Raw genomic sequence first — 26897 nt, 5'->3', positions numbered from 1 at the left:
TCACTCCGCGCAGAGGACGTCAGGCGGCCATCGTACACACAGAGACAGCGGAACTGGTGATCACTGCATATATTGGTCATGGTCGTCCTGGACTGGACCTGCCATGCTGGAATAGCTCGTCTCACAGGGCGCCTCGGCCCGAACACGGAATGCACACACGATGGCCACCATTCACAGCCACTTTCCCGCTCTCAATTGCGTCTTTTTGTCGCACCGCTGGCGGACCGACTAGTCTTCGATCTGCTCGAAGTGCGTGGCCACCCACTGATATGGCTCGCCCGGGCCGGCCGGTATACACTCGAACGACACGTCCGCTCCTGAGGGAGAACAAATGCACACACAGGGTCAGCCTGGTCCCTCGAACGACACTGCTCCTGGAGGGAGGACAATCACAGTGAGTGAGGCGTCAGTGAGACCGCTCGAACGACACGTCTGCTCCTGAGGGAGGACAAATACACAGGGCGTCAGTGAGACCACTCGAACGACACGTCTGCTCCTGAGGGAGGACAAATACACAGGGTCAGCCTGGTCCGTCGAACGACACGTCCGCTCCTGAGGGAGGGCAAATGCACACACAGGGTCAGCCTGGTCCCTCGAACGACACTGCTCCTGGAGGGTGGACAATCACAGTGAGTGAGGCGTCAGTGAGACCGCTCGAACGACACGTCTGCTCCTGAGGGAGGACAAATACACAGGGCGTCAGTGAGACCGCTCGAACGACACGTCTGCTCCTGAGGGAGGACAAATACACAGGGTCAGCCTGGTCCGTCGAACGGCGCGTCCGCTCCTGAGGAGAAAAATACTCTGATCGTATAAACGACACGTCGGCTCCCGAGGACGGACACGCAGAGCGCATCAGACCGCTCGGCTGCCGGACCAGGGATGGGGAGCCTGGAGCCGACCCTGGCCTACCGCGCAGCGCCCTGATGACCGGACACCCTGCCGAGCCGGTTGAGGGCAGGGTTCGGGTGGGGTGGAGACCAACTGCGCCATTTGCCGCCCTGCAGTGAGCCCTGATCGATCAGCGCCGCCGCCGCAGGGCGACCCGTCAGCAGGCGCCGCTCATAGCGCCGACACTACCGAACACTCGTGACCCGGCCCATCTCATACTAGACCTGTTTGTGCTCGGCGCGCCAGGGCGGCCGTCCAAACGGGGTCCTGGGCGCCCAGCCAAACTCAGCGGCCAATCGCTACACCCACTGTTACACACTCACCGCTTCCTTCAGTGTTACACCACTGCTAAACTTCACGCACACTCACTGAGACACTGGGTGACACGTCCGCTCATACATTCCAGAACCACTGCTAAACCCACTGCTAGGTACACCAACATTAACTTCTGCACTTACTGCTACATTTACTGCATCACCAGCTGCAGCTACCCTAGAAGTTACATCACTGCACTACACCCACTTCTACACTCACCACTTAACTCACCACACTCGCTGAACACTAACTGCTACACTCACCGCTAAGCGGCACCCACTCCTGCACTCACCGGGCGTGTAGCAGTCGGTGAGGTCGAGCGTGTCCATGCGCGCGCCGAGCCAGTAGCAGACGGCGCGGTCGAACATCACCTGCTCGATGGTGCCGTCGTGGTCCCACTCGGCCAGGCCCTGCGACTCGTCCACGAACGCCAGGATCTGGCCCTTCCCTGAGGACGAGTCAAGCGCGACGGAGGTTAGACCGCCAGGCATAATCCAACATTGAGTGACCACTTCAGCAAGGCGGAATAAAACTAAGGACGGATCATTAGTGTTGTTCTTGCACCAAAAGTTCACCTTGGATCAGAAAACGAGGAAGAATTACCAACTCAACACTAAAAATGAACCTTGTAGAATAAGAATACTGCCAGCACATGCGGTGACAGAATACGTAGATAATTCAAATCAAGCAAGAGAAAAAAAGACAGATACAACCCTCAGTAAACAATCACACACGAACGAACAAGAACCACGAGAGCAAAAACTCAGCTGACCTCTAGCTGAGCCTGCCTATCCTCACAGAGCAGCCCACCCTCTGCCGGCCGGGCGCCGTGTCCGATCTTACCTGACACTGGTTCGACGGGCGGCGGCGGTGACCGGTCGCCGCCGTCGGCCGGCCCCGTCTCCAGCCGGTCCAGCTCGTCGTCCAGGCTGCCCTCCGTGCCGCTCTCCGAGCGCTGCACGTCGTCCCCGAGCTGGACGGCCGCCAGCCGGTCCGACACAGAGTCCAGTCCCGGCGCCTGGCCCGGGAGCCCGCCCGCAGCGCCGTGCCGCAGCTCCAGACTCTCCAGCGTCGGCGAGCTCTCTGGCTGCTGCGCCGGGGCCGGCGGCGGCGGTGGCGGCGCCGGCGCCGGGTCCACTTTGAAGGCGGCGGCGGCCGCCTCCCAGTCGGCGTCCGGCACCGAGCGCTTCTGCTGCGCGCTGGGCGCCGGCGGCACGGCGGAGGTCGGCAGCGGACCACCGCGCACCATCCGCTCCAGGCTCTCCTGGTCGACCGAGAGCGGCGCCATGGCCGGGGGCGGCAGCCGGCCGCCGAACAGCAGCTGCTGAGGCGCCAACGGCTGGTGCGCCAGGTGCGGGTGGCCCAGCGCCAGGCCGGGCGGCCAGTAGGCCTGCTGCGCGGCCGGGTACCCGTAGAAGGCGGGGGGCAGCGGCGGCGCCGGCAGCAGGCCGTCCCTGTGCGGCACCGGCGGGGTGCCCAGCAGCGAGGACGAGGCCGCCGCCTGCTGCCGGCTGTAGTTGGCCGAGGCCGCGGCGGCCAGCGCCGCTGGAGACAGACCGGGCGGGTTGGCCGGCCGCGGAGCAGACAGGCCCGGCGGCGAGCGTCCCTGCGCGCGCGCCGCTGACGCGGGGGTGCCGTGCGGGAGGCCAGCAGGGGACCACGAGGCCAGCGGGTCGGGCGTGGGGAGCAGCGGCGACCGCCGCGGCTCCGGGTCCGGCAGCAGCGGCGGCCGGGCCGGGTCAGCCGCGCTCGGGCGCGCCGCCCCGCTCGGGCTCGACACGGGCCCGGGCTGCTCCGGCGAGGCTTCGCTGAGCGGCCGAGACGGACCGGAGCTGGCCGACCCGGCCGGCGCCGCCCGGCCCAGCAGATCGTCACCGTCGTCGTCCGGTTCCACCTCCTCGTCCCACTCGGCGTTACCGTCCACGGCCGCCATCCAGTCCGCCCCGGCGCCGGCGTCACTGCCGCCGCCCGCGCCGCCGTCCATACCCGTATCAAACGCGTCCAGCTCGGCCACCATGGAGGCGCGCAGTCTGGGCGTCTGTTTGTCGGCGCGAGGGCCGCGGTCGCCGCCGCCCAGGTGGGGCCTGGCCATGAGCGGTGGTACGGTCGCCGTAGCCATCGGTACCGCCCAGCCGTCCCCGCCGGCACTGGGCGGCGCCGCCGGCAGCTCAAAGTCGTCCAGGTCATCGATACGCGACCTGGCCGACTTGGATTTCTTCTGTTTCTTAACGACGGAGGCCTCCGTGCGCTTTTGGCTGGCCTCAACGGTGGGCATTTCGCCGCGCCAGACGCACGTGCAGCGCCAGTCGGCCCCGCGCGGCGCCGAGCCGGGCACCGCGTTAAAGTGCACCCGCTGACCGGATTCCAGTGTGTCCGAGAGCCGCCCAGCGCACGGACGGCCGTTAATGAACACCTCCTCGTCCGAGAACCAGGCCACCTCGCGGCGGCCGGCCAGCACAAAGTGCAGCAGGCCCTCTGCGGCCAGTACGTCCTTCACGGTGCCGATCTTCTCGTAGAGGTGTCCGCTCTGCGAGTAGCCGGCCTCCCTGCCGACCTGCTGCGTCGTCTCCAGCCGGACGGCCTCCATCACCCACCAGCCGCAGCGGTCCGTGCCGTTCGGCTTGTCGTACTCGTGGCACGTGAAGCGAACCTGGTCGCCGCGGCTCAGCACCTTGGTCAGGTCGCGCCGCTCGGCTGCCGTCGCCTTCTCGGGGAATGTGTATTTGCCGGTGAGCAGGAGGGCGCGCTCCCGCTGGCCGTGGTAGTCGAAAGTCAGCACCGCCTTGTAATTGACCACCAAGTCGACGCGACCGACAATCGCCTTGAGCGTAGTGCGTAAGATAAACTCGCCGCGCTCGCCGCCCGGCAGTTCACAGTCCTCGTCCTCATAGTAGGAGTCCTCCGAGGCGGCAGGGAACCACACCTGGCAGGGAAGGAGAGCAACGGTCAGAACCGGTCCGAGCTCACACAGAGAAACAACAACCAGCCGAGGGAGGAACGGAACTGAGTAAGCTCATCTTGGACAGAACGGCCAGAATCAGACACACGCTGGGAACCGGAGAACACATCGCATTGCCAGTCAGGAAACCACAGGAGCTTACTCGGAAGCAGCTCAGTCAAACAGCGTGAGTCAGTGATTGTTACGGCCAAGACAATATTCTATCGGTACCATATTAGCTCTTCAGCCAGCCAGAGGCCGCGGTCGATCAAGGAGAAACACAAGAAATGTGCATTGATCGGTGCGGGCCAGAACCACACTAGTCACATAGTTATAAAGGAGACGCTGTTTGTCGGTCAGTGACTCAGTCACTGGCCACAGTCATGAGTCAGGAAACCACAGGAGATTCCTGACTGCGGAATCTCCATGGAGGCCTCGGGAATGGGAAAAGAGCGGTCTGGCAGCAGGGAGGGGCACATGTTAGTCAGAATGCGGTCACTCTGTTCATTGGCCATTGTTTTGCTCGGAGGGAGCAGGTCAGTCAGAATGCGCTGTGCGGCGGGCGCCTTACCTTGTCGACCAGCCAGTGGCCGGAGTAAGCCCCGGGGAGGGAAGCAGAGCGGTTTGGGAGGGGGAGGTCAGTCAGGGTGAGCTGTGCGGCGGGCGCCCTACCTTATCGGCCAGCCAGTGGCAGTTGGTTTGGGAGGGGGCAGGTCAGTCAGGGTGCGCTGTGCGGCGGGCGCCTTACCTTATCGGCCAGCCAGTGGCAGTTGGCAGCGGTTGTGGTGGGTCGGCAGTCAAACACCACTGTGTCGCCCACGTCCAGGTGGTTGGAGATGGGCTCGGCGGCCGGCAGTGGCGCGCCGTCTGGCTGCACGGCCGCCCGGCCCAGCGCGCACCGCTCGCGACAGCCGGCCGGCGTGACGAACAGCAGCACGCCCGAGTCTGTGCCGACCTCGGCCACCATCCCGGTGACCGCCGACAGCGGGCCCGACCTGACACAGACAGACGACAGACAGGTCAGCAGACGGGCCGACCTGACCGAACAGACAGACAGGTCAGCAGACAGCGGGCCCGACCTGACAAAGACAGACGGATCAGCCGACAGCGGACCCGTCTTGACACAGACAGACATCAGCGGGCCGGACGTCCTGACACAGACAGACAGACAGAGCAGTAGACAGCTGGGCGGACCTAACAAAGACCGGCAGGTCGGCAGACGGGTGAGCCGGACATGACGCACATACAGACAGAGAGTCAAGAGAGATACATCAGTCGACAACAAGGACCTGTCACAGAGAAACAGGCATATAGACAGATAGCACAAAGCATCATGTCAAGTTATTACGTTACGCTTCACTACAATTGCATCGTGATAAGTTTTGACAAGCATGAGAGTCAAACAAGTTCGTGATACAACATGTCATTCGGTTTAGACAACTTTGTAGTTACATGCCTGGAAAAATAATTCGGGCAACTGATTCACAGCAAACTGTACTGTGTAAACATGCTCTAGCCCTCACGTAGCCCTGAGTTTATCGGGGATATCTCTGCACACCAGACACACAGCTGTCACGCTGTGGAGAACTCTTCCATCCGTGACATGGCGCGTCGGTTATTCCAGCATCACGATCGAGTACCATCTGTCGTGTGCTCTGCATTCCCGGCTTACTCAGACCTCTTACTAAGGTGTGCTCAGTCAGTAGGGGCAGTATGGGGGATGATACAGGTTACCCCGGCGACTGACCTGGGCGCCGACTCGAGTTTTCCCCTCCAGGCGAAGGCCACCAGCCATTGTGCGTTTACAGTCTTGTTATCCACCGGCGTCATATCACAGAAAAGCTGAAAACAGCCACAGTCAAAGTTCAGTATACATTGGGTACAATCGTTTTGGGGACAACAGTACGCTCATGAGGATGATAAACTATATTTGACCTATCTTGCTAAAACACTCAGTATGCTTGCTCACTCAATGTCACCTCCTAATTGAGCTGCGCTACGAGAGATAACGAATAGCCAACCTCAAACAGACACCAATTGCGGGCAAAAGGCATATAATCAAGACATTGAGTGTGTTGCGAACCCTCTCACAAATCACTCTCATAAAGCTGTCAGGGCAATGGGGGGACCGGCAAAAGTCCGCAATTATCGGACAACAGACCGTGGTTGATCCGTGTCAGCTGCTTGCACACCATATCTCCCTTATCTACAGCGCTTACCCCGGATGATTCAGGCGGTTATCGGAGCCGGCGCTCCCCACACACCCAGCCGAGCTCCGCTCGACACCCGGTGGAGGCGTCCCGAGCGAGGGGTATATGGGGTGTGGGGTGCGGGACTGACCTTCTCACCACAGACGGGCGGCCGCAGGTGCGCGCACGGCCCCTCCTCCGAGTAGAGCCGGTCCAGCGGCAGCACGGCCCGCTGTGTGGCGCCGCGCAGTGTGAAGCTGACCACGCAGCGGCTCTGGTCGCCCTCGATCACCTGACATTGCCGACCGTCTGCCCTGGACGCCTGCGGAGAGATGTACAGGGTGGGGCAGCATAATCGGGAATAAATATCAAACGGGATTATTTGGTCATGAATTTAAAAATATAGCTCCAAGCACTATTTTAACAACATCCCATCAATCGGTCACCTTTTACCTATCCCTCATCCTATTTGACCGCCCTTCGCGTCGATGACCTTCTCAAGGCGGGTCCAAAAGCACGCGCATGCACGTGCAGCCTCCTGCTTGTCCATGATCGCCCATCAGCTTCGTACCTTGCACTGAAGACCGTTTTTACTGATGATAAGTTGTTCATTAAACTTCTACCAAAAAACGCTCCATATAAAGAATTTGGTCGGATTTAAATCGGCGGAGTTGAAGGACCAGAAGTTTTTGGTTCATCTCAGGTGGAGGTGCCCTACACAATAACATGTCGTCCTCACTGCAGTACCAGCACGGACAGAGTCCTCGTAAGACGTGATCTGGACCGTCAGTGATCCTCTCTTCCGACGACTCCACGTGAGTCTGCCAGAGTGTGGATGTATTTACCAGAGGTGCTCGTTTTATCCGGGCTCGATGAAGTAGGGTGCACCACGTGCACCTCCCTTGAAGACCACCCATAGGTCCATCACCTCAACAGGATGTTTACTTTGCATGACCGCTGCAATATTCTCGATACAATCCCCTATATGGCATGCCATTCTTTTTTATCGTATTCCAGTCGGTGATAAGATTTTTGGTCGCTGAAGTTTTGAACATTGTTTCTTTTTAATATGCTCAAGAGCTTCTTCCTTATATTCAAGTGAGTCATCTTGTATGTCCTCTGCTAAGAGTTATTTTACGACGATTACGTTAACTTTTTGTCCTAAGTATCCCCACACAATCCTTATCGTCCGTGATAACACGTTGACCTGTCCAGCAACCTTTACGTGGAATGGCATTGTTTTAAACAAAATGTTCTTGTTTTACTCGTTTAACATTAGTGTCTATGGGCGCGCGCAAAGCACTTGGAGCACCGTCGAACTATTTTGCTGCTCTTTTCCAGGAAGTTGCATGCTCATGGATGTAGTCATGTCAGATGATGCACAACTTTTGGGCGTTTCATTGCCATGATATAATTTATCAAAATAATGCCATGCCTACTCATGACCAGAGCCCAAAAAGCATTCCCGATTATGCTGCCCCACCCTGTAGAGGTCAGCCGGAGCCGCGGCGCTCATACACTATCAGCTATGCAGCCTCCCGGCCACCGAGGAGCCGGCAGCTGCCAGAGTCAAATGTTGACCTGTAGAGGTCAGTCGGAGCCGCGGAGCTACATAATACATTAGAGCCTCCTCCTCCGCCGGCCGCTGGGAGTAGGGGTTGGTCCACCATACGGTGTAGCCTGTCACCGGGACACGGTACGGGTAACAGGACATAGGCTAATTCAATTCCAAGCTATACCTACTAGGTATACCTAGGTATACCTAGGTATTACCTAGGGGCTTATCATGACAATATTCATCGAGCAGAAAAAAGCGTCTGTGAAACATGCGCCAACTCTTTAGTCTCTGATAAGCTGAAACAACAGCAAAATAGCCGGACATGTTTATGTTATAGCGGTATCAAAAGCCTTAAATGCTTTTTTTTATCGAAACCAATTCGCATCTCACCATTTCAGCAGAAACGGTAATAACTAGTAATAAACATTTGAACATTTGAGCTTGAGCATTTGAGCATTGACCCTCGTTCAAATTTGGCGAGGACGACACAAACGAAGGTCATCCGTGATCCGTGAGTGGAGAGCATCACATTGACTTAAAACCCATGAGCTGAGCCAAGCATAAAGAGTTATACTCCACTACCGGGGGGGGGGGGGATAGGGCATGACGCCAAGCAGACTGCGATTAATCACTTTTCTTTTCTAAACTTCATTAGTCACCGGAGGCTTACAGCCAGATGTGAACCTCAAAAGCTCAATACGACTTGTCAAATTGGCCGAGCATTTGTATCATAATAAGCACCTATCAATACGCAAAGACGTGTCATCGCACACAAACAAGTGTGTCCAGAAGAGGGTCATAAAAATTACATCCCTTGCCGTTCAACAAAGTTCGCCTTTGACCCCTCTAAAGCAAAAAAAGATACAAAACTAGCATGGAGCCGCTTCTATGTGACAAACGAGCGTGGATCACCGAGCCGAGCAGACACAAGCCAGTCATAAACGTGTGACAAAGGGCGCACAGGTGGCAGGCGGCAGTCGCGGCTATGGGCCACGATAACGGCGGCTGAGTTTCACGGCACTATCCACCAAGGTCGCGGTGGCAACTTGCACGACCAGCCGCCGGCGTTCGTCACGGGGGGAGCCTGGACCAGCCCTGAACAGACGGTGCCAGCCGGGTGGCGGGGGAGCGCTCGGGTATTTACCGCCGTACTACCGCGACAGCGCCCAAGGCCGAAATCCGACACCCGTCCGCAGATTGTCCGATGGCGGCTGGCGCCTACCAGTCGACTCGAGACTGGCCCCGTCCCCCCGGGGGAGAAAATAGCATCCACAACAGCCTCGTCCCAAACCCGCTGCACGCTGCCACCACGCCGGCGCGGCGCGGACGCTTCAGAAATGCTAAGCAGACCTCGGGCAGTGGCGGGAATTCAGGGCTGTGGATTCAGCGTCGGCGTCGGTCGGAGTCGACGGCTTTGTCCGGAGTTGGAGTCGGAGTCGGTATAATCCTACCGACTCGGACCCCGGAGTCGGAGTCGAAACTGTATGGCTCAAATTCATGCCCTAGACCGGTTGCTTGACGATATTGTTACGTTCGTTGAACTTTCAAAATTAGATTCTGTCGACGCTTAAGCCCTGTTTCACCCCTGTTTTGTACGAGCGTCTTCCGTGAAAGGGCAGAAGACGGAGCCTGCATTTAGTACTGCATATTATTTGAAAGGCATAAATCATAATACATTTTGCAATGAAAGGCCTTGGAACCACTGGCGGTCCCAGGGGGGGGGGGGGGGCACGGGGGCCATGGCCCCCCCTTTGGTGCTGAAAGGTGGGGCCATACTATCTTTTGGCCCCACCTTTCAGATCGAACAAAAGTCCTAGAAAAGCTTTTTGTATGTTTCATTTTCTTTCTTGCGCCATCAAAGGACGTAAATTTCACTCATGAGTGGGCTCAGTTTCGCATTCTGTCAATTTGGCGGTCAGCGTCGCTGGCACCGGTTCACGAGTATGGCCGCATCTTACATGGAATATCAGCGTGGGTTTACTTGAGGCTCTCGTAGGCCCAGCAATGGCTGGCATGAGACCTCTTCGGCAGTGGCGGGTGGGCCCTGCCAAAGGAGCGTGGCTCTAAGACACTAAAGTAAGACCTCATGGGTTGGTGCTGTGCACCTCAGAAGCCCGGTGGTGACGCCGTATGCCGGCTTGGTTTCTTAAGGATTAGCGTGGGATCTCCGGGGCCTGCATAGGGTTTGCATTAGCTAGTATGTAATTTCAGAGGCCTGTATGTAATGTGTACACAGTGGCGGTCGCGGGGGGCATCAGGGCCATGCCCTCCCAAGGCACATAAAGGGGGCCATCATATCATTTGCCCCCCCCCCCCTCAAGCAACCGATGGGCCCCCATAGGTGTATGGGACCCTGGCCCTGATTCGATCGTCACGAGGCTAAAAAAACACGCCCACACCGGTCTTTGAGCGTCCAATACTGACCTCTGAGGGAACTTCAGTGGCGGTCAAGCGCCCACGTTGACCGCTAAGAGCCCACATCGACCTCTGAGGCCCCACATCTGACCTATGAGGACCCCTTACCGGCCTCAGGGGCCCCAACCGGCGTCTGAGGGTCTCACACCGGTCTCTAGTGGCCTTATTGCTGTCTCTGAGTCTGGTGTCCCAAGACGAACATTTAGGTGCCAATGAGGGCCCCGCATTGGCTGCTGAAGACCCGATGCTGGCCTCTAAGGGCCTGCATTGGCCTCTGAGGAGGGCTCATCTTGGCCTTTGAGGGCCCTCTGCTGGCCTCTGGGTTCCAACGACGGCTCATTCCGGTCTTTTAGGGCCCCACGCTGACCGCTGAGGGCCCCATGTTGGCCTGTAATGAGTAGGACCCACATAAGCCTCCGAGAGCCCAACTCGGTCTCTGATGGTCTCAAACTACTGGCCTTTGCAGTTTGCAGGCCCTGTACTGGTCTCTGAGGGCCCTACACTGGCCTCTGAGTGAAAACATACATGGGTTGGCTTCTGAAGATCACAGGGCTCACGCAGACTCCTGCACAGCCGTACGTTGGTCCTGATCGAGATTACTTTACGTCCTGATGGTCCCGCGCAGATTCCCTCATATTTCGACGTCGGGACCCCATGAGCCGGTGTGGGTCCTGGGGCTGGCAGAGACTGATGAAGTCCTTAGGGCTCAGGGCCAGTCTTTTTAGCAGTAGGACTATAAGGCAGGTTGAGTGAGCCCCAATAGAGCCGTTGCGAGGCCCCGCGCGAGTCGTGCGCGGCCCTCAGATGCCAATTTTGAAAACCAGGAACCTGTGGGGCCGGGGGTCTCCAGAGGTCGGTGTACCTATTCTCTCCCGCCTCCAAACAACTATATGGGTAAATGTCATAGTCTGAAAATGATCTCTGGGTTTCACATGCTTGTTCAAAGCAAGAGGTATCCGTACTTTTCCGAATTGTTTTATTGTGGGAAGGTCATGAATCCGCGTGCCCGACCTTCCAGTATATGCTACACCGATCCGTCGCCATGGTGCAGTGGCCCGACCGGTGGAAACACCGTGGGACGGGAAATGGAACTGGTGCTTTTGCCTGAAATTGAGCTTAAAGATTTCACGCAAGAATGAGGTGGATGAAGCATAAGTAATGCCAACTGCGCGGCGCCTCGTGGACGTAAAAAATTAGCCGATCACCCCCCCCCCCCCCCCCCGGTGACTGATAAATGTTATGTCCCGCGAGTGTGACTTTGGCCCCCCCTTTTGCGAGCGGCTGCGACCGCCAGTGCTTGGAACGCGTCGATTCATTTCAGACAAGAAAGAAAGATCTCCGGCAAGAACTTTACCTTTCATTTTACGGACTTTAAGAGCAATGTCCGGAGTCGGAGCTGGAGTCCCAATTTGGAGTCGGAGTCGATTTTGGAAGTCGGACTCGGAGTCGGAGTCACCAACAAATCTATCGACTCCGTAGCCCCTGGGCAGGATGCCACTTACTCGCACAGCAAATACACCAGTGTACTTAATTTAAATCCACAACGCAGCTTTCATACCTACACAAGTCGCAACTTTAGGCAATGAACGGACCAACAACTGTGCAACACTTGGTTCATTAACACCATGGCCCCTTTGGTTTATGCCGTGAGCTCGACGTAAAGTAAAATTTCACATCATTCTACGCGCTTCATTGAGAGAAATATGATGCTGGTAAAATGTTTCCCATAGCTGGAAAAGTTGCCGCAGAGAAACAGCATCTGCATAAATCGGTCAATTTTGCATTGTTGTTTATACTGTAAACAGTTTGAGCCTCTGTTGATTAAAACACTTGACCTGATGTGAAGTCTGATCTGCTAGCAAAGTAGGGAAAGGACGTTTAATCAGCTGTCGATTGCTTTTCTCACGCCCTCTAAGTTCCTTTAGTTCGGCGGCCACCATGTTGGATATTGGTCTCAGTCGCAAAATCTCAACATTTGATCTTTGATGACCCTAAGTGACCAAAGCCGAAAGAACCGACTTGAATGAAAAATTACAAGAATACTTCCAAGTTCCAACAGTGGTCGGTTAGAGCTATCAGCACTCTCTCCGTAGAGTGCGGTAGGTAGTGCTATAGAGTGCTGTGGAGTGCTCTTCACATGCGTTTGTCTTTCTTACGTTTTCCAGATAGGTACCCAGGTGAAGCCAAATAAGCCACCCCCACCTGCACCGTCAACGTGGCGCAGTTAAGCGATAGGTGCCCCACGTCACGTGGGTGTTGGATGAGGAACACACGCTGGAACACACCGAGACCGTTCATTGGAACACACACCGAGCCACCGAGCCGCTAACAATGGGTGGTAATAATGGTTACGTGACACGGTGCGCAGTGTTGTAACCACAAACGTGGATACGGTACCAGTGGCCCCGACTGCAGAAGCACAGTTGAGCGCGGCCCGAAACGCCGTAACAAAACAGGCGTAGGATAAAGTGCATCGGACTCACCTTGGACTTCGCCTTGGCTTGGGGATGGCTCAGTCCCGGAATGTATGACATGTTCCCGAGCAGCAAATCTGGCGAATGGCAGAAAAATGTCACATGATAACACAGTCGAAATTATCATAAACCATCAATAATTCACAACTTTACATTTAACCATCGCCCCAGCAGGACATTTTTCATAACGCAGCCTGGCAGGGGGGAGGGGTCGCTGCGACCCCCCACCCCCCAGCGTTTCGAACTAAGCGTTGTAGCGCTTAGCAACAAAGACCAGTCGATTGCTCTCAAAGAGTACTCACGATTGGTGGTAATTTTTTGGCCCTAGGTCAATATTTGACCCAGTTATGGCAGGTCAAAGGTCAAATTTTGGGGAAAAGCTAAAATTTTCCAAGTTACTTAGCCAATATTGGTGAATCTATGAAAGATAGCGACGTGAAACTTTCACGATTGTGTTTCTCAACGAATTAGCAGCAAAATGATGTAAAGTTGGCCGCATTTCAGTCATTACTGGCGTGACGTAGTCCGCAGGAACACAGGGGGTCACACCCGCCACCGGCGAGGACGGTCCTAAATGACCTGGATGGACCTTGTAAAGGTCAAGGAACAGTTTTAACCCGCGCACCGACGGGGGTCTGCGCCAACTTAGTACCGACGGGGGGGGGGGGGCGGATGACCGCCCCCCCCCTGAGATCTCGAGAACGAAGCAAGATAGCGACAAGCGGTAAACGGCATCGGATACGCACGGACAAGGTCTACAATTTTTACTAAGGTCATTTTCAGGTCAGGTCAAAGATGACGTCACAGGGGTCGAAAAAGTCAAAATGGCGGCGCTAGATATGGAGAGGGTTTTTCTCGAATAACTTTCGAAGTAGTCAAGATAGGAACAAACTAAGGGCATCATCGTGATCCTCTCGTCAATCCGCATCGAATGATATATATGTTGACCTCGAAAGGTCAAGGTCAAAGGTTGACCTCAGGTCACGTGACCTCGAGGTCATCATGTATATCATTCGATGCGTCTTGACGAGCTGAACACAATGAGACCATCCGCGCGGCTGTATCTTGTTCCTGTAAGGAGTTATTGGCAAAAAACCTTTGGTGACCTTTGATGACGTCACATGACCTTACAGCTGCCCAACAGCAAAACAGACCTCAAGGTAGTGAAGGTTGATCGTATGTGAAGTCATGTATGGTATATGGGGCCATTCCGACCCGTTTTAGTGGTAAAAACAGGGAGTTGATTTTTCCCCCATTGACTTATAATGGGGAGGTCGCGAAATTGACCTGACCTTAGGTCACCGACATCAAAATTCCGAGATATACAAATTGTAGCTACTAATGACCTAATAACATCCTGCGACTTTCAAAGGCCTCCGACATCTACTGTAGCTCTGGCACGGTGACAAAGTTGCAAAAAAGTGACTTGAGGTTGGGTCATTCAAAGTGACCTGGTGACCTGACCTTAAAAGTTAGGAGGTTCAAACTTGCACACCATGTGTAAAATTGATGAGAGAATAGTCATACCAAATTTCGCGGCGCTACGCGCCGCGGTTTTCCCGCTATCCGCGAAAAACCTCAGGGGGGGGCGGATATCCGCCCCCCCCCCGTCGGTGCGCGGGTTAAAGGCATTTAGGTGAAATTTAAACCACAGATTCAGATTCAGGACCTCAAGAAACCCCACTAAACACAGCTCATATCACAAAGGCCATCGTGTGAACATGTAAGGTCATTGACCTTGGTTGACTTTTGAAGTTTTGAAAGGCCACTATTCAGTATAAAGATTCATGTCCTATCAAAATCTGACATCAATCCACGGAACAGTTTCGTTCTTGTCAATGAGGTCAGCACAGTTACGCGGAATGTACGATATTGTCGAAAACGGTCGGAGGTTGTAACTATTCTATTATGACGTCATAGCTCGGTGACCTGACATGACCCAAAAAATTTTACCAAAAGTTGCGCAAAGGATGCCCATAGGCTATTGTAAATTTCAGCACGATCCGACTAATGGTTCGGCGCCCACCACAAACAAACCTCAGGGGGGTCGCATCGACCACTTTGCCAGGGTTCAAACAATGTTCTGCACCTACGTTGACAGAAATAATTGAATGTTTTTGCACTAGTACGCTTATTCTCCATTCTCCTTTTCTCAGACGGTTACGCATTTGCATATATACCTGCCTAATGCATATATACCTACCTGCCCCTCAGCAGCGCTAATATTGATACCACCGTCCGAACTCCGAAACGCCACGCGCCCACCCACTTTCCAGCGCAACAAAGAGTGCACAAAACAAGTACATCATTGAATATGATGGGTCTGAAAATCGTTGACGTCATTATCCTTACAAAACTTTTTCTGCATTATGAAGCGGAAAGAAAAGCAGAAAAGTAGTAACAACTTTTGAGTGCATTGAAAATGGTATCATATTATATAAAAAACAGTCGATGGCCTTTGTTGCACAAATAATATGCGATTAGAATAGAATGAAGACGTACAGGAATATTTTCCTTCACTCTTATTGGTGAATGTAAATGACGACATACATTCGATTTTAGAATCGAAACTTCACCTCAAATAGAGGCAAAAGCGGCAAACCCTGCGCGTGTGTTTTGTTTTGATGAAAAAAAATAATTAGGCGCGAAGGGCAAGGAGATTGCTCAAGGCTGGATTTTGGGATTACTTCAACTTAGGAGATAATTCAAATCGCAGGTGATAACATTTCTGGATATTTCGTATGTAGGTATAAAGAAGTTTTTCTCGAATTCACGAATAAGTGCTGGGATGTTAGGTACCTTAGCACCGAGCACGGATGGTACACCCATTTCAATTTCATTTTATTATTGCACTTCTCGTTATTTGTACTGTAGCAGACGTCACACGAAGGTTTTCCGTATTGTCATGTTTTGGAGCTAATGTTGGCCCTAACTTTTGATTTATTCATGTCGCAATTAGAAGTTTCGACCTGTTCGCTTGTAATTATACTCTGTTCCGTTTCAAGCTTGCAGCCGAAGTGCCCTGCTCAAAGCAGTGCGTGATTTTTGTATATACAGCTCTTACATTTTAAGACGCAAATTCTTGAGCGGAGGAGCGATCTGCCAAAGAAACTCCAACTGCAAGCTTAATATGGAACAGACTATAGTGGCTATTTTAATTTATTTGAGTAGAATTGTGCCCAATTTTTGTTGTGGCTTGCATTGGGCAATACTGCCGGTATTAGTAAGCCTGGGGTCCCAGGAAGATGCCAGATTGGGACGACGAAGATATATAGACCAAAACAAACCTAACCTGACCTGACTTAACCTTAGGTACCTACAGGCCAGACTGGAAAACATCCATACACTATGCCGGACGCCTGTGAGACCCTCTTGCGCCGAAATTCGGCGCAAGCGATTTTGTGCTGAAACTTCTGTGTGATTTGCGCCAAAAGTTAGGTGCCCATTTGTGCGAAAATTAAGCCCTTTTTATATAAAGCACATGTGTACATCTACCGATCAAGGCTATAACCGCAGGTTGTTTGAAAAGACAAACACTATTCGTTAGAATTGTGTTTTTCTATTGAAAAACAACCGGAGCGGTCGTTCTCCGGGCTATGTTTTGCATGGCTGGCAGCGAATTGGGGCAACTTGGGTCAGGCCTAAACGCGTCGTTCAATCTTCGCAAAAATTTCAGGGTATGGGCTTCCGGAGGTGATCTACCTGATGGCATCGGTCGCTACTCGCTCAGAAATCTTTTGCGCGTGGCACGTGCAATTCCATTTTTCCCATAGTAAGTCAATGGGGCTTTGAGACACTTTTTGCGCGATCGCGAATGGCGGAAAAAATAGCCGTAGAAGGGGTGGTTTGGTTCCCACCGTCTCGTGGCCCACACGTTCAGGTGCACGCCCGTGTGCGCGGTGTACCCGTCAGAACTCGTTAACTTGAGTTGCACGACTTTGAAGTTGAACTTTTTTCGCTCCCCATGTTAAGTCAATGGACGTTTTTGCAGACGTATTTTCATTCGTTCATTGTACAACAGAGTGTTCCAGGGCCTTGTACGCTCTCCCATGTTTGAGCGTCCGAATGAGTTTTTTATTTCCACGGAAACCCAATAACTCAATAGTTTTAGCGCACTCTAGCTCCATGCCGTGAAACAAAGCTGGAGGCTGGAACCGTGAGTTCCGGGGCCACAAATTTGTGCCGATGTTAATATTGGCGGAGCAGTGTGTTCGAGGCTGGCGGGAGTCAGCGAGGGCCGGGCAGCGGAACAGCAAGTGCTCCGGCACATCACCCTCTTCTCGGCACACGGCGCAGAGCGCCGAGGGGCACCGCTTGTCTGGGCACTGCTGGCACTCCGCGGAGTGGAGACAGCCGATTCGGTGCCGTATTGGAGCGAGCGGCCCCAGTGGCCCGCCCTCATCTGGTGCACCGAAACGGCATCCTCTCGGTCCTCTCCGGGGATAGGGAGCGGCGGCGTGCTCCCGAGGAGTGGCTTGAATAGTGGTTCTGAGCAGTTGTCGTGCTCTGCACCGCACAGTACGATGCAAGGCCGCACAGTGAACCGCCCTGGTCAGCGAGTGGGCGTTTGAGGGCAGGGCGGCCGCCTGTTTTGCCAGGTCATCCGCACTCTCATTCCCCTCGATACCGCAGTGGGCAGGAACCCGCTGCGGTATTGCTTAACGACGCTTGGTGTCTTGGTGATGTTCAACAAGGCCTTCTTTACCTATCTCCACGCCGAGGGTTACTTGAGGCCTCACCTGGGCGGCCGCTTCTCCGCTGAGTTCGAGCGGCTCACCAGTTCGAGCACGCGACGACCGGGGCGGGGACGTCTCGTCCCGAAACTCTCCAGAGCCGCCCGCGGGGCGAACTAGATTGACCAGCGTACCGCATAAATTCGGTGATCGTATGTCGCCAAAAAATTATGTGAACGCCCCGCGCCGAAAAATTCGTCCGCCGCCATGCGCTGAATTCGGCGCATGCGAAGTTACGCCGGACGTGCGCTGAAATTTTCGGCGCAATCCCGCCACTACGCCGGACGCGGACATATTCGGCATAACGTGTATTTTTTCCAGTCTGGCCTACAGGGTGTCCCAGAATTGACCAAACATTTATTTCCTGGCTAAAAGTATGATTGCGCTCGATTCTAATTAGATACAAGCATTATACTTTTATAAGACATACCTTAGCTATCGAGCTTTGAGACTGTGTGTTTTTGGTGACCGGTCATGACTCGAGTCAATTATTATCCAGAGTCAGCAAAGAGTAGTCCCTTTTCGATTTCAGCCTCAGCAAACAAAAGGCAATCATGGTGAATAAAATGCAATTCTGAAGTTTGTAAACAGACTTTTGGCATGGTTCTTGCTGGAGAGCTCCAGTAGCTCATTTGCAAGCAAGCAGGGGTGAGCAAACCGCAGTTATATCAGCGAGCGAAGCCAGAGAGAGCAAGAGATAACCTGATTGACAAGCCTGGGTGAGATCAAAAATGCATGCACCAGTCGTCAAGCGGGTTGTTGCCATATCATGAACAACAAACGCCACCCATCTACCCAAAAACAAGTAAACGACAGATCAGGGTTAGCTAGTAGCTACGAAATATCAGTCTACTTTTGACCACTATCTTCGACAAAATTTTGGAAGTCGGGGCCCCTCATCTGAAAAATATGCCAAAACTAACGGAAAGACAGCGCAAATCGCTACAAAGCAGCCATAAATCATAACATATGCAACAAAAAAGTGAATGGAAACACACTTTGTGGTCTTACAAAGGTAGTCTGCCCTTTGAAGCGACACAAAAAAGTAGTGTGTGGACGCCAGATGTTGACAACGCCCCAACAGCCGAGACGGCCAGGCACTCGTCGAAAATCAAAGTGTGAGACATTTTGAGCCACGGTGCGCTCCTTCAGCTTCACGTGATGCCCCAAAGACGACCATTAACACAGATTGCTACTGTGGTAATATTCAAGCATTACAAAAACTGGTTGTCGTGGACTGAATGGCCATAAACGGGTTTGTTCTGGAAACCAAATCTGTTGGAAGCCAAAGGTCACGCCATGTTCAGGCATGGAGGTTCTCCACTTCAGATGTCAAAAAACAGCGCAACAGTGGTGTAGGCAGAATTTTTGGTTTTGGGAGAGAATGCCTTATTGCCTGGGAACAGTTTGGATGCAAAGTTAATCGAAAATATGTATAGTATCCACCGGCAAGAGGTCAATGAAAACCGTCTTACAACCAGTTTCGGGAGACCCGTAAAACAACTGAAGCCAGCATCGTCAAGCATTTAGCTACAATTGTCGGCTAATGTTGTAGCTAGCGTGTCTATTGCATGTGCCATTTCGAAGCTACCTTTATTGGCTATTGTAACGAATCCATGACAGATGTAAAATGACGATAATAACTCAAGTTTATTGTACAAGACAAAGCTTTCGATACATAAAGTATCTTGATCACTGTCAATGAGATGTAGAATATTTGAAAATTCACAAATAACAAAAACCGACGCAAGTCGTTGCATTTCTTTCTTCCTAACATGTGACATTCACCCTATGACACTTTCACTGCTAATTTTGCTGCTATGCTAGACCATGTAATAAACCCGTTTCTTGTGTTGAACGTATTTCTTGACATGATATGAGCCGCTTCGAGACATTTTCGTTTTCGTTTCTTCATATTTCGTTCCAATATTTTGGTATCGTCCCACTTCGGCAGGTGCTGGCATTCTTCTATGTGTAGTACGATCGCATTGGAAGTCCGGTGAAATTTGACATCGCTCTTATGTTCCTGTAATCGCGTTTTTAATCCCCTTCCTGTCTCGCCTACGTAAGTCTTATAACACCCCGAACAAGGCACTTCGTAAACAATGCTCTTCTCGGAGCCTTCGTTTTTCTCTTTTCTTTCTAATATGTTCTTGATTTTCTGTCCTGAGTTCGTAGCAATCCGCACACCTATGCTCTCTAGTTGTTTTGAGATGGCATTCGCTTCTCTTGAATAGGGAATCGTTATCCATCTATCAGGCTTGTCTGTACGCTTCTTCGTTTGTCCTCTCTTCTTTTTCTTGACGATTTCTTCTGCTTTTTTCCTCTGCTGTATCAGAAAACCCTTTGGGTACTTCAATCTTTCAAAGGTCTCGTATATGTGCTGAAGTTCTTCTTGTAAGTAGTCATCATCACAAATCCTAAACGCTCTAAGGAAAAAGCCAATAACTATACCACTTTTCACCCTGTCTGCATGAGCCGAATAAAAATGCACGTAATCTTCCTTATTGGTAGGCTTTCTGAAAACTTTAAATTTGAAGTTGCTGTCTGTCCTCAAGATGGAAGTGTCTAAAAATGGCAGCTGGGCGTTCTGTTCCTTCTCCAATGTAAACTGTATCTTTGGGTTGACAGCATTCAAGAGGTTCAGTTTTTCGTCCAAGTCCATGTCTTGCGGTACCACTACCAAAACATCATCCACGTACCGCATCCATTCTGAATCAGGGCCGATTATATCTAGAAGTCGTGACCGTTCTAAATCTTCCATATAGAGACACGCGCCAATGGAGCTCAGCGGTGACCCCATGGCTAACCCACTGTGTTGAACGTATTCTGATTTGTTAAACTTGAAACATCCAAACCGCATGCATAATGTCACCATCTGCATGTACTGGTCTCTTGGTAATGGCAGGATGTTGTCATCTGTGGCATCTACTACTTTTTTGATGGCGTCTAAGGCCCCATCTACAGGGACGTTTGTGAAGAGGGCTGACACATCAAAACTGGCCAGCTTCTTGTTAGAGATGTCGTCTACTTCTTTTAGTCTCTGCATCATGTCGTTCGTGTTCCGAATATGAGCCGTACTCAGTGACCCTAATGCTTTGGTGAGTGGTTTGGCCAAAACTTTAGCTATGTTGTGGGGAGCGCTTCCGATGCCGGATATAATTGGTCTCATAGGCATACCCTGCTTGTGCACCTTTGGTAAGCCCTTCATTCGTGGTGCTGTTGGGGCTTCTTCTAGTAAGTGGTATAATTTCTTCCCTCTTTCAGACGTTTTAAGAACTTTCCGTGCTTCTTTGTTGAACAGTTGACTTTGTTTTTCCGTTTTTCCGTATGAAAAGAAGCCGGCAGGACATACGGAAAAACAAAGTCAACTGTTCAACAAAGAAGCACGGAAAGTTCTTAAAACGTCTGAAAGAGGGAAGAAATTATACCACTTACTAGAAGAAGCCCCAACAGCACCACGAATGAAGGGCTTACCAAAGGTGCACAAGCAGGGTATGCCTATGAGACCAATTATATCCGGCATCGGAAGCGCTCCCCACAACATAGCTAAAGTTTTGGCCAAACCACTCACCAAAGCATTAGGGTCACTGAGTACGGCTCATATTCGGAACACGAACGACATGATGCAGAGACTAAAAGAAGTAGACGACATCTCTAACAAGAAGCTGGCCAGTTTTGATGTGTCAGCCCTCTTCACAAACGTCCCTGTAGATGGGGCCTTAGACGCCATCAAAAAAGTAGTAGATGCCACAGATGACAACATCCTGCCATTACCAAGAGACCAGTACATGCAGATGGTGACATTATGCATGCGGTTTGGATGTTTCAAGTTTAACAAATCAGAATACGTTCAACACAGTGGGTTAGCCATGGGGTCACCGCTGAGCTCCATTGGCGCGTGTCTCTATATGGAAGATTTAGAACGGTCACGACTTCTAGATATAATCGGCCCTGATTCAGAATGGATGCGGTACGTGGATGATGTTTTGGTAGTGGTACCGCAAGACATGGACTTGGACGAAAAACTGAACCTCTTGAATGCTGTCAACCCAAAGATACAGTTTACATTGGAGAAGGAACAGAACGCCCAGCTGCCATTTTTAGACACTTCCATCTTGAGGACAGACAGCAACTTCAAATTTAAAGTTTTCAGAAAGCCTACCAATAAGGAAGATTACGTGCATTTTTATTCGGCTCATGCAGACAGGGTGAAAAGTGGTATAGTTATTGGCTTTTTCCTTAGAGCGTTTAGGATTTGTGATGATGACTACTTACAAGAAGAACTTCAGCACATATACGAGACCTTTGAAAGATTGAAGTACCCAAAGGGTTTTCTGATACAGCAGAGGAAAAAAGCAGAAGAAATCGTCAAGAAAAAGAAGAGAGGACAAACGAAGAAGCGTACAGACAAGCCTGATAGATGGATAACGATTCCCTATTCAAGAGAAGCGAATGCCATCTCAAAACAACTAGAGAGCATAGGTGTGCGGATTGCTACGAACTCAGGACAGAAAATCAAGAACATATTAGAAAGAAAAGAGAAAAACGAAGGCTCCGAGAAGAGCATTGTTTACGAAGTGCCTTGTTCGGGGTGTTATAAGACTTACGTAGGCGAGACAGGAAGGGGATTAAAAACGCGATTACAGGAACATAAGAGCGATGTCAAATTTCACCGGACTTCCAATGCGATCGTACTACACATAGAAGAATGCCAGCACCTGCCGAAGTGGGACGATACCAAAATATTGGAACGAAATATGAAGAAACGAAAACGAAAATGTCTCGAAGCGGCTCATATCATGTCAAGAAATACGTTCAACACAAGAAACGGGTTTATTACATGGTCTAGCATAGCAGCAAAATTAGCAGTGAAAGTGTCATAGGGTGAATGTCACATGTTAGGAAGAAAGAAATGCAACGACTTGCGTCGGTTTTTGTTATTTGTGAATTTTCAAATATTCTACATCTCATTGACAGTGATCAAGATACTTTATGTATCGAAAGCTTTGTCTTGTACAATAAACTTGAGTTATTATCGTCATTTTATTGGCTATATCGGACGATGAAAAGAAAAAAGTGCAATCATTTTTTCCCTTATCTTATGCGCTGATTAACAGTGTTCGGTCAATTCTGGGACACGCTGTACATTGTACAACCTACAAACCTACAAACCTACAACCCAGGGCTGCGGAGTCGATGGATTTTCGGCGACTCCGACTCCGACTCCGACTCCGGCTTTCAAAAACCAGCTCCGACTCCGACTCCGGGCAGAATTGTCGACTCCGACCGACTCCAGTTCCCGACTCCGACTCCGCAGACCTAGCAGGGCTGCGGAGTCGACAGATTTTCGGTGACTCCGACTCCGACTCCTGCTCGGATTTCTGAAATCGACTCCGACTACGACTCCGACTCCGGTCACAACTGTCGACTCCGACCGACTCCGACTCCGACTCCGACTCCGACTCCGCAGCCCTGCTACAACCTACCCTACAAACCTATACAAACCTACAACCTCATATCAATATGTTCCAGATACCGTTGATTACCGTTGCCAGATACCATTGACCTACAACGGTATCTGGCATCTTCCTGGTACGCCAGGCTTATTTACAGGGTGATTTTTTTTAACTGTTAAAAAGTAAACGTCAATGGTGGTCCCTAAATCGAAAAATCTTGTGCAAAAAAGCAATGCACGTGATAGATAAATCTGGGACATTTTGTATGGTGTCATGATTTGTCCCTTTTTAGCATATGCCGAAGTATGCCTTTAGCATTAGCGCGAGCGTGCGGTAAAAGCTTTTTGGATTAAATCGCATAATGTTGAAGGCAATTGGACAAAGGTTCCGGCCCATGGGCAAAACATTTTATCAGCGAACTTTTGAAGCATTTCCTGAGACGGAGGAAGGCGCTGGAAAAGAGCTTAACTGATAGAAATCTAACGTGAACTTACGTGTTGCATTTGGTCGCTTTGAACTATTGAACAGATTGTAAATGTTGGTTTTCAATAGGATAATATTTTAAATCCTAATGTAGGTACAGACATATTAATTAATCAGTAATCACCTACATTTATGGCGTCAATTTCATGCCTTTTACAACTGCAATGAATTGACAAAAAACGCATTTCACATTGATCAGTAAAAACTTTATTCATACTGACATGGGTAAAAAAACCAAGCGCTCGCTTCACAGGATGGTATACCTTCCACTCTTCTCTAATATTGAAAACGAACGTTACTCTGGCTTCTCATATGACATAGATTGAAGTAGATGTTCTTGGTTTGATATGAATCCAACTCAGAGCCAGACACAAGGATGGAACCGATGGAACAAAGTGATCTTGAGTCGGCTTGGTTTATTTTCTTGGTCAGGGAATATGTACATTTTTTAGTTCTTGATATTCGGTCTTGGTTTTTCCACTTCTTTCAAGCATGTAAAATTGTTAAAGAAGCTTAAATATGGAAATTAAACGGCATATGCTAAAATAAATATCACACTTGGGCCGGAATGTTTCATTCAGGACCTCGGGCTTTGTTGAATTTTCCGCCCTCGACCTTCGGTCTCGTGCGGAAAACTCAACAAATCCCTCGGTCCTGTATGAAACATTTTACCGGCCCCGTGTGATATTATATATAACCGAAGGCCTCGGCCCCAGTGGAGCCTGAAAATGTCCCACCAATCGGGCACGCATGGTCCACCGCCGTTCAGTAAGGAACGACACAAAACGATGATTTTGAAGCATTGAGGCAGTTCGAAGCATACGATCATCAAGGGGATACCTCAGAAAGACGTTAAATAATGCACGAACAAGCTTGTAGTCATAAATAACCTTCAAACGGTCCATCTGGCGTATGTGCATCCTCTGAAGAATCAGTCTTCAGGGAGAAACAAAAACAGCGAATCAGACACCACCAGGGCCGCCAGTAGCAAAATCCTCGACCTGCCCTTTCTAGACTTCTAGTTTTTGGACCCAGGTATGGCAGATATAACAAGAAAACATTGGAAATATCTGGCAGAGCTGAAAATGGGTGATAGGAACCTTTTCAGTCCGCCTAATGAGCATGGGAGTCCATGGTCCTGTTCAACACGTGCTCAGGCGGGCTGATTCGTGTCGGTGAGAGAGGGGGTAACTTCAAGCACAAGTAAAATACACGATGGACGTTCCTTCACATCGTGTCTGCATGAAATCAAAATGTCCCAGAATGCTCGTCATGCTGGTATATAATTTTACAATATATATTTGCATTTTGACGCCACTAAACCTCATTACTTTTTAACAAGTAAAAAAAAATCACCCTGTATATCATACTGCCTAGGTACTTTGCTAATGCAAATCGTTGCCCTTTATCCTTGTTATTGTAAAATTTCCACAATAGGGTTGGGGTGGAACTACAGCTATTATAGCTGTAGTTCTATCTTGCTATCATAGCTATCATAGCCACTCCTACACTATTTCTAGCTATGACATGTCAGATTAGGTATGGCTAGGTTAGGTTCAGCCATGTTATGTTCATTTCCTTTTTCTGTTTTAAAAATTGTCATACAATAATTTGTCAGCGACGAAGATTTGTCCTGTAACTCGAGGGAAACCCTACTGGAATCCTATTTTATTTCCTATTTCCTATTTTAATATGAGGTGCTGATGACCTATGTAGTCCAGCCCCAAGCTCAGCATCAATTGCATCATTGCATAATCATCATTATCATCATCATCATGACTTGCAACCATTGTACTTTGCAGCAGGTCCAATGGTCATAACAATCTAAGGTATACCTATGCCTTGATTTATCTACACTTAAATCAGAACATTTTCGTTAACCACTCCTTTTTGTTGTCAATTTTGGCTGAATAATCCATTAAATTTTAGACAATACCACACAAAACTAACGCACATTTGAAACAAGCTGAACACACATGCAAGTATTGACTTGGGCTGCACAGGGCACCGAGTAGAGTGATATGACAGTTTGTGTTCCTGCAGCGCTCGGCGTCGCCGCCACCATCTCTCACGATGCTCGTCCTGGTACTGGGTGACCTGCACATCCCCCACCGTTCCAACGGACTGCCGGCCAAGTTCAAGAAGCTGTTGGTTCCCGGTCGGATCCAGCACATCCTCTGCACAGGCAACCTGTGCACCAAGGAGACACTCGACTACCTGAAGACGCTCTCGACCGACGTGCACATCGTGCGAGGCGACTTCGACGACAACATCTCGTACCCGGAGCAGAAGGTGGTGAACGTGGGCCAGTTCCGCATCGGTCTCTGCCACGGCCACCAGGTGGTGCCCTGGGGCGACACGGAGGCGCTGGCCCAGGTGCAGCGCCAGCTCGACGTCGACATTCTCATATCGGGGCACACGCACAAGTTCGAGGCGTTCGAGCATGAGAACAAGTTCTACATCAACCCGGGCTCGGCGACGGGCGCGTGGCACCCGCTCGACAGCAGCGTGGAGTCGTGTTTCGTGCTGATGGACATCCAGTCGGGCACTGTGGTCACCTACGTCTACCAGATGGTCGGTGACGAGGTCAAGGTCGAGCGTATCGAGTACAAGAAGAACTGAGCCGCCCGGCGATGGGCAGATGCTGTGGGAGACGGTGCTGCCAGCCGGCTCTAGCGCCGTTGGCAGTGTGTGGAAGACAGAGAATGGGCGGTATCGGCCGGCTGTTTTGATGCGAAACCCGTGTTGCAGATGCAGGGCGTGATGGGTGTCCGTGAAGTTGCAGTCACCTGAGTCCATTAAATGGTTGGGAAATGTGCTGCTTGCTACGTCCGTTTTTTGTTGTGAATCCACCTTGCATGTCCTAACGTTTCGGTTCCATGACCTTTTTGAAACACGATCTGAACGTAGGTAACATCATGTCCAAGACTGTTTCGGTTGTTGAGGGCTAAAAATGTGCGAATTTGCTTATACAGCTGTATTGTGTATTACTTCTTGAACATTTGTTTAGCATGCTGAAGGAGTTTGTTTCGTGTACATGCTGTATTTTGCTGCGATCAGTTATGTATTTATTGTAACTGGGTGATAAGAGATATCGCTTAGCATGCACTATATTCCAATATTAGATGTCAAATATATTCAAATGTATACTATGCGACGGTATTATCTTAAATCTGATACGTAGTGCGTTATCCATATGTGCACTATATCCCAATCGTAGATCACTATGCAAGCGGAAGTGCCGAACGCCGGGGCTGTTGTAACAGAAACCCGCCTTAGGAAGCCATTAGTCTCATGTGTTCCTGGCGGCATTCAGCATGGCGATTTTGCCAACGGGTAAGTGATGTCCTACTGCGCCTTGTGTAGACGCGCAGAAGACCATACAATATTCCGAAGCTGCTGTCAGGCTACAAGACGTTTTTTATGGTTGACTTTTTATTTC

General features: G+C 51.0%; 2 protein-coding genes across 5 annotated transcripts; one reads left to right on the top strand and one right to left on the bottom strand.

The window, feature by feature from the left end:
- Positions 1-51: 51 nt before the first annotated feature.
- Positions 52-15054, bottom strand: LOC122382783. Its single transcript, XM_043368575.1, has 8 exons — positions 14984-15054; positions 12790-12857; positions 6485-6655; positions 5892-5986; positions 4893-5139; positions 2050-4129; positions 1499-1654; positions 52-317 (listed from the first exon to the last, which is right to left on the bottom strand). Exons 2-8 carry the CDS (start codon positions 12838-12840, stop codon positions 229-231), a joined length of 2889 nt encoding a protein of 962 aa, XP_043224510.1. The 5' UTR covers positions 12841-12857; positions 14984-15054; the 3' UTR covers positions 52-228.
- On the top strand, positions 15041-26607 carry LOC122382784 (vacuolar protein sorting-associated protein 29-like). Of its 4 annotated transcripts, none has more exons than XM_043368580.1 (2): positions 15041-15080; positions 25499-26607. In XM_043368580.1, the coding sequence occupies exon 2, from the start codon at positions 25529-25531 to the stop codon at positions 26075-26077; it is 549 nt and encodes a 182-aa protein (XP_043224515.1). In that variant the 5' UTR covers positions 15041-15080; positions 25499-25528; the 3' UTR covers positions 26078-26607. The 4 variants fall into 4 exon arrangements, with proteins under 4 accessions (XP_043224515.1, XP_043224512.1, XP_043224514.1 ...); XM_043368577.1 differs by lacking the exon at positions 15041-15080 and adding an exon at positions 15386-15496; XM_043368579.1 differs by lacking the exon at positions 15041-15080 and adding an exon at positions 15419-15492.
- Positions 26608-26897: the final 290 nt, after the last annotated feature.

The sequence above is a fragment of the Amphibalanus amphitrite genome, unplaced genomic scaffold (assembly GCF_019059575.1).
Source record: "Amphibalanus amphitrite isolate SeventyFive unplaced genomic scaffold, NRLGWU_Aamphi_draft 000146F_arrow, whole genome shotgun sequence".
NCBI classification, from domain to species: Eukaryota; Metazoa; Arthropoda; class Thecostraca; order Balanomorpha; family Balanidae; genus Amphibalanus; species Amphibalanus amphitrite.
This window is presented reverse-complemented; position numbering and strand designations above follow the sequence as displayed.